This window comes from Myxine glutinosa, chromosome 10 (assembly GCF_964187855.1).
Source record: "Myxine glutinosa chromosome 10, kmMyxGlut1.1, whole genome shotgun sequence".
NCBI lineage: Eukaryota > Metazoa > Chordata > Myxini > Myxiniformes > Myxinidae > Myxine > Myxine glutinosa.
Genome location: NC_136270.1, coordinates 43,542,045 through 43,549,884, shown reverse-complemented (window position 1 = coordinate 43,549,884; position 7,840 = coordinate 43,542,045). Strand labels below are relative to the sequence as shown.

The 7,840-nt window shown below is 51.2% G+C and overlaps 1 protein-coding gene across 2 annotated transcripts; it reads right to left on the bottom strand.

Annotated features, from left to right (window-relative positions):
- Positions 1-200: 200 nt before the first annotated feature.
- Positions 201-5,044, bottom strand: LOC137434497 (calmodulin-like protein 4). 2 transcript variants are annotated; one of them, XM_078785594.1, is made up of 5 exons: positions 4,960-5,044; positions 4,785-4,815; positions 4,444-4,584; positions 2,641-2,829; positions 201-651 (listed from the first exon to the last, which is right to left on the bottom strand). In XM_078785594.1, exons 1-5 carry the CDS (start codon positions 4,960-4,962, stop codon positions 551-553), a joined length of 465 nt encoding a protein of 154 aa, XP_078641720.1. In that variant the 5' UTR covers positions 4,963-5,044; the 3' UTR covers positions 201-550. The 2 variants fall into 2 exon arrangements, with proteins under 2 accessions (XP_078641720.1, XP_078641721.1); XM_078785595.1 differs by having other exon boundaries at positions 2,641-2,823.
- Positions 5,045-7,840: the final 2,796 nt, after the last annotated feature.

Genomic DNA, 7,840 nt, shown 5'->3' with positions numbered 1-7,840 from the left:
TGGTACTTTAGGTATGCTATTAACCAATTTATTAAGAAAATGTTTTATGAATACTATTTATTGATTTTAATTATGCAATTAATGTATCAATTTTTGTACACCTCTCCCACCCAATTAAGTCCCTATGAGCCGCGCTGGAGGATATTTAGTTATTTGGCAGGGGGGTGGTGTACTTTGAATGTATCTGTGCTTGCTTCCACTTAGTTTCTTCTCACTTTATTGTCCACACATTACATCTTTCACCAACCAGCTTTGTTTGGTGTATTTTTCTTTTCTTCTTCGTTAAACTTTCATGCAGAGAAGATCATAAGCTGAGGTTCCTTAAGCCAGGACATTTAAATTTTCTTTAATCACTGAAATTGAAAGAAATTTAAAATAAGAACTTGTTTAAGATGCTTCAGTTTAATTAATAGCAATTATTCAAATGATAAAAATTACCATGTCTGGCCTTGGCTATCCATCCCCTGAATGGTGCTTTTAATCCCATGGGAAGGGCTCGAGACGATCGATATCCGTAGCCGAGTGGACAGGTGAGGAGTTTGGAGAGCTTTCAGTGGTAGTCTGGTGGAGGCAGGAGCAGGTCCTTAACAAAAGCCTCGTACTTCACCAAACCGTTGGGTGCGATGTTCATTTCCTTGAGAAGGTCGTTTACTGGGAAGGGAAAGAGACAGCATGGAGTCAAACGGTTGTTGTGCCATCTGCCGATTCCAAATTGATAACATCGTATCACCACCATGTACCATTGTACCATACTCCATGCAGGGCGTTGCTGCTGCCGAAGCATTGGCGGTGCTACACACCTGGCCAGGTAACCACTCCAACTCGGGGCAGGTATTTGCTCCCCGACTCTTTGTGAAGGACACCGTGGGATCCTTCACGTCACCAAGTTAACTGATGTTGGGAGACGGGACCCCAGTTTAACATCTATCCAAGGAGCAGCACACGGAGATACACCAGGATGACCGTTAAAAAAGTGATGGACGGATTCCGGCGACATTTGGTGGGCAGGTGGAACGTGCGACGAGGAAGGATTGATTACATTTTGGTGAAGAATCTGGATCTGGATCCAGATGAGAGAATTTTTGTTTTAAATGATTCTTCACCATTGAGTGATTGGGTCCAAATGATACATCGCATGGTATTTCAAAAGGTTGTGGACAGATTATGAAAAAAACAAACAGGTGGATAAGTTGGTAGGTGACAGGAGCAAGCGTTTAGATTTTGGTTCAGGTCTGAGTCCAGGTCCGGTCTATCAGTGGTTACAAAACAAACTACTCTACCGAGTTGGTGGATGCTGGAGATCCCACGGTGTCCTTTGCGAAGAGCAGGTGAGTTTTCGCCAGCACCATGATCAAATACCTGCTCTCACCTACAGGGGGAATTGCATCATCCACGCTCCCATAAATGATGCAACCAGCATCCACAAGCCGCATCCAAAATAAATGAACATACGCCCTGGTGTTCAAATTATATTTCCAGAAAATGGGCTGTGCAAGGCAGAATCGAGGCCTAGGTCCCAGACTTGGTGTTGTGCAAGGCAGAATCGAGGCCTAGGTCCCAGACTAGGTGTTGTGCAAGGCAGAATCGAGGCCTAGGTCCCAGACTAGGTGTTGTGCAAGGCAGAATCGAGGCCTAGGTCCCACACTAGGTGTTGTGCAAGGCAGAATCGAGGCCTAGGTCCCAGACTAGGTGTTGTGCAAGGCAGAATCGAGGCCTAGGTCCCAGACTAGGTGTTGTGCAAGGCAGAATCGAGGCCTAGGTCCCATACTAGGTGTTGTGCAAGGCAGAATCGAGGCCTAGGTCCCAGACTAGGTGTTGTGCAAGGCAGAATCGAGGCCTAGGTCCCAGACTAGGTGTTGTGCAAGGCAGAATCGAGGCCTAGGTCCCAGACTAGGTGTTGTGCAAGGCAGAATCGAGGCCTAGGTCCCAGACTTGGTGTTGTACAAGGCATAATCGAGGCCTAGGTCCCAGACTTGGTGTTGTGCAAGGCAGAATCGAGGCCTTGGTCCCAGACTAGGTGTTGTGCAAGGCAGAATCGAGGCCTAGGTCCCAGACTAGGTGTTGTGCAAGGCAGAATCGAGGCCTAGGTCCCAGACTAGGTGTTGTGCAAGGCAGAATCGAGGCCTAGGTCCCAGACTTGGTGTTGTGCAAGGCAGAATCGAGGCCTAGGTCCCAGACTAGGTGTTGTGCAAGGCAGAATCGAGGCCTAGGTCCCAGACTAGGTGTTGTGCAAGGCAGAATCGAGGCCTAGGTCCCAGACTAGGTGTTGTGCAAGGCAGAATCGAGGCCTAGGTCCCAGACTAGGTGTTGTGCAAGGCAGAATCGAGGCCTAGGTCCCAGACTTGGTGTTGTACAAGGCATAATCGAGGCCTAGGTCCCAGACTTGGTGTTGTGCAAGGCAGAATCGAGGCCTAGGTCCCAGACTAGGTGTTGTGCAAGGCAGAATCGAGGCCTAGGTCCCAGACTTGGTGTTGTGCAAGGCAGAATCGAGGCCTCGGTCCCAGACTCGGTGTTGTGCAAGGCAGAATCGAGGCCTCGGTCCCAGACTAGGTGTTGTGCAAGGCAGAATCGAGGCCTAGGTCCCAGAATAGGTGTTGTGGCCTCGACTCGCTGCCCGAACCTTCGGAGTGTCGTCCTCACCCTCGTGTACTTGCATCTTCTCGCCCACACGAGTAAGTCGAGCACGCAGCTCTGTAGCGGACACAAATCCGCGGCCATGCGGGTCCAGACGACCAAATGCAGCGAGGATCTCTCGTTCGGGGTCCTCTTGCTGCTGTTGTGCCGCCATCACCGCCAAGAAGGTCGACAGATCCAACGAACCTCCTGAGGCTGACATTATATTCCGTTTGCATTTACAGCATAAACAAAGTTTAGCATTTAGGAAAAGGCTCCATTTTAGCGAGGAATGGGGACTTTTCAAACGACATTTGTTATACTTCCTGCATATTTTAACATCAAGGAATAAATAATCTGCTGGAGAGTTTATCGACCATAGACTCACCTGCACTGTGTGCCCGGACTCACCTACATTGTTTGCCCGGAATCACCTATATTGTTTTCCCAGACCCACTCACCGAGATTGTTTGCCCAGACTCACCTGCATCGTCTGCCCGGACTCACCGCCATTGTTTGCCCGGACTCACCCACATTGTTTGCCCGGACTCACCTATATTGTTTGCCCAGACTCACTCACCTAGATCGTTTGCCCGGACTCACCTGCATCGTCTGCCCGGACTCACCGACATTGTTTGCCCGGACTCACCCACATTGTTTGCCCAGGCTCGCCTACATTGTTTGCCCGGACTCACCTACATTGTTTGCCCGGACTCACCTACATTGTTTGCCCGGACTCACCTATATTGTTTGCCCGGACTCACCTACATTGTTTGCCCGGACTCGCCTACATTGTTTGCCCGGACTCGCCTACATTGTTTGCCCGGACTCACCTACATTGTTTGCCCTGACTCCCCACATTGTTTGCCCTGACTCGCCGACATTGTTTGCCCGGACTCACCTGTATTGTTTGCCCGGATTCACCTATATTGTTTGCCCGGACTCGCCTACATTGTTTGCCCAGACTCACCTACATTGTTTGCCCGGACTCACCTACATTGTTTGCCCTGACTCGCCTACATTGTTTGCCTGGACTCACCGACATTGTTTTCCCGGACTCACCTACATTGTTTGCCCGGACTCACCTCCATTGTTTCCCCGGACTCGCCGACATTGTTTCCCCGGACTCGCCGACATTGTTTTCCCGGACTCACCTACATTGTTTGCCCGGACTCACCGACATTGTTTGCCCGGACTCACCTACATTGTTTGCCCGGACTCACCTACATTGTTTGCCCGGACTCACCTACATTGTTTGCCCGGACTCACCTACATTGTTTGCCCGGACTCACCTACATTGTTTGCCCGGACTCACCTACATTGTTTGCCCGGACTCACCTACATTGTTTGCCCGGACTCACCTACATTGTTTGCCCGGACTCACTCACCTACATTGTTTGCCCGGACTCACCCACATTGCTTGCCCGGACTCACCTTCATTGATTGCCCTGACTCACCTACATTATGTGCCCGGTCTCACCTACATTACATTGTTTGCCCGGACTCACCGCCATTGTTTTCCCGGACTCACCGCCATTGTTTTCCCGGACTCACCGCCATTGTTTTCCCGGACTCACCGCCATTGTTTTCCCGGACTCACCGCCATTGTTTTCCCGGACTCACCTGCATTGTTTGCCCGGACTCACCTGCATTGTTTGCCCGGACTCACCTATATTGTTTGCCCGGACTCACCTGCATTGTTTGCCCGGACTCACCTGCATTGTTTGCCCGGACTCACCTGCATTGTTTGCCCGGACTCACCTGCATTGTTTGCCCGGACTCACCTGCATTGTTTGCCCGGACTCACCTGCATTGTTTGCCCGGACTCACCTACATTGTTTGCCCGGAGATGTTTCTCAGCCTCAGCAGGTGTCGGGCAAAGTCCAAGGCAGCGCATGGACACGAGAAGGTCTTCGGCTTTCAAACGGCCGCGCCGGTCACGGTCGTACAGTGCGAAGCAATCCTTGTAGTCTGCGGGGCAGGTAAGCACACGGAATCAAGGATGCAGGTGTGTGTACCTGTTCCTTGTAGTCTGCGGGGAAGGTAAACATTTATTTTTGCCAAGTAACAAACGGACTCAAATGCAATTCCCTCTCCTCTGGCGAGGGTGACAATGCTGCAGCACAGGTACAGTGACGTCATCGTCGAATGAAGGCACACAAACTGCTTACCGTTGATCTGTCCTTGAGTGAGCTGGTTCGCCTGCAAGCAGAGAAACAGGTACAAGTGAAGGTGGGCAGATTAGGAACAAGGTGAGTTCGTGTCTGTACCAGGTACACTGCAGGAGCTCGACCATTGACTGTGCTCGGTGCGGATTGTCGGATAGAAAGAGGAGACAAAACTTACCATCGCCGAACGTCCCTGGACTGTGTCGTCTGTTCGTTTCTCGATGACAGATTCACAGCCCTGGTTTATGGGGGACCTCGAGGGGCTCGTGAAGCTCCTGATTGGTCCATCGGCGACCGGAAAGCCGTTCACGTTCATAAATAATCCATCAGTTTGAACTTTGAAACGTGGGGACCACTAATAACCACTGGGGAGTAAAATTGATCCATTTTCACGTGTGGCCAACATTAACCATGATTAACCACTGGGAAGTAAAATGGGGAGTGACACTATTAATGTTTTGATTTGGTTGATGTGTTGGTTTGGTGGTTGTGCTGGTTTGGTGGATGTGCTGGTTTGGTGGATGTGCTGGTTTGGTGGATGTGCTGGTTTGGTGGATGTGCTGGTTTGGTGGATGTGTTAGTTTGGTGGGTGTGCTGGTTTGGTGGATGTGCTGGTTTGGTGGATGTGCTGGTTTGGTGGATGTGTTGGTTTGGTGGATGTGCTGGTTTGGTGGATGTGTTAGTTTGGTGGATGTGCTGGTTTGGTGGATGTGTTGGTTTGGTGGATGTGTTAGTTTGGTGGATGTGTTGGTTTGGTGGATGTGCTGGTTTGGTGGATGTGTTGGTTTGGTGGATGTGTTAGTTTGGTGGATGTGTTGGTTTGGTGGATGTGCTGGTTTGGTGGATGTGTTGGTTTGGTGGATGTGCTGGTTTGGTGGTTGTGTTGGTTTGGTGGATGTGCTGGTTTGGTGGATGTGCTGGTTTGGTGGATGTGTTAGTTTGGTGGATGTGTTGGTTTGGTGGATGTGCTGGTTTGGTGGATGTGTTGGTTTGGTGGATGTGCTGGTTTGGTGGATGTGTTGGTTTGGTGGATGTGCTGGTTTGGTGGATGTGTTGGTTTGGTGGATGTGCTGGTTTGGTGGATGTGTTGGTTTGGTGGATGTGTTAGTTTGGTGGATGTGCTGGTTTGGTGGATGTGCTGGGGTTGGTGGATGAGCTGGGGTTGGTGGAAGTGCTGGGGTTGGTGGATGTGCTGGGGTTGGTGGATGTGCTGGTTTGGTGGATGTGCTGGGGTTGGTGGATGAGCTGGGGTTGGTGGATGTGTTGGTTTGGTGGATGTGTTGGTTTGGTGGATGTGCTGGTTTGGTGGATGTGTTGGTTTGGTGGCTGTGCTGGGGTTGGTGGATGTGTTGGTTTGGTGGATGTGCTGGTTTGGTGGATGTGCTAGGGTTGGTGGATGTGCTGGGGTTGGTGGATGTGTTGGTTTGGTGGATGTGCTGGTTTGGTGGATGTGCTGGGGTTGGTGGATGTGTTGGTCTGGTGGATGTGCTGGTTTGGTGGATGTGCTGGGGTTGGTGGATGTGCTGGGGTTGGTGGATGTGTTGGTGTTGGTGGATGTGCTGGGTTTGGTGGATGTGCTGGTTTGGTGGATGTGCTGGGGTTGGTGGATGTGTTGGTTATGGCAGATGTGTTGGTTTGGCAGATGTGTTGGTTATGCCGGATGTGTTGGTATATGGCGGATGTGTTGGTTTGGCGGATGTGCTGGTTTGGTGGCTGTGCTGGGGTTGGTGGATGTGTTGGTTTGGTGGATGTGCTGGTTTGGTGGATGTGCTAGGGTTGGTGGATGTGCTGGGGTTGGTGGATGTGTTGGTTTGGTGGATGTGCTGGTTTGGTGGATGTGCTGGGGTTGGTGGATGTGTTGGTCTGGTGGATGTGCTGGTTTGGTGGATGTGCTGGGGTTGGTGGATGTGCTGGGGTTGGTGGATGTGTTGGTGTTGGTGGATGTGCTGGGTTTGGTGGATGTGCTGGTTTGGTGGATGTGCTGGGGTTGGTGGATGTGTTGGTTATGGCAGATGTGTTGGTTTGGCAGATGTGTTGGTTATGCCGGATGTGTTGGTATATGGCGGATGTGTTGGTTTGGCGGATGTGCTGGTTTGGTGGATGTGCTGGGGTTGGTGGATGTGCTGGTTTGACGGATGTGTTGGTTATGGCGGATGTGTTGGTTATGGCGGATGTGCTGGTTTGGTGGATGTGTTGGTTTGGGGGATATGTTGGTTTGGTGGATGTGTTGGTTTGGGGGATATGTTGGTTTGGTGGATGTGTTGGTTTGGGGGATATGTTGGTTTGGTGGATGTGTTGGTTTGGTGGATGTGCTGGTTTGGTGTGTGTTGGTTTGGTGGATGTGCTGGTTTGGTGGATGTGCTGGGGTTGGTGGATGTGTTGGTTTGGTGGATGTGCTGGTTTGGTGGATGTGCTGGGGTTGGTGGATGTGTTGGTTTGGTGGATGTGCTGGTTTGGTGGATGTGCTAGGGTTGGTGGATGTGCTGGGGTTGGTGGATGTGTTGGTTTGGTGGATGTGCTGGTTTGGTGGATGTGCTGGGGTTGGTGGATGTGTTGGTTTGGTGAATGTGCTGGGGTTGGTGGATGTGCTGGGGTTGGTGGATGTGTTGGTTTGGTGGATGTGCTGGGGTTGGTGGATGTGTTGGTTTGGTGGATGTGCTGGGGTTGGTGGATGTGTTGGTTTGGTGGATGTGCTGGTTTGGTGGATGTGCTGGGGTTGGTGGATGTGTTGGTTTGGTGGATGTGCTGGTTTGGTGGATGTGCTGGGGTTGGTGGATGTGTTGGTTTGGTGGATGTGCTGGTTTGGTGGATGTGCTAGGGTTGGTGGATGTGTTGGTTTGGTGGATGTGCTGGTTTGGTGGATGTGCTGGGTTTGGTGGATGTGCTGGGGTTGGTGGATGTGTTGGTTTGGTGAATGTGCTGGGGTTGGTGGATGTGCTGGGTTTGGTGGATGTGTTGGTTTGGTGGATGTGCTGGGGTTGGTGGATGTGCTGGGGTTGGTGGATGTGTTGGTTTGGTGGATGTGCTGGGGTTGGTGGATGTGTTGGTGTTGGTGGATG

Coding starts and splice junctions, on each gene's coding strand:
- LOC137434497 (XM_078785594.1), bottom strand. Junction 4,585..4,784: donor CACTCAAGGACAGATCAACG/GTAAGCAGTTTG, acceptor CCTGCCCCGCAG/ACTACAAGGATTGCTTCGCA. Junction 2,830..4,443: donor TCTCCGGGCAAACAATGTAG/GTGAGTCCGGGC, acceptor ATATAATGTCAG/CCTCAGGAGGTTCGTTGGAT.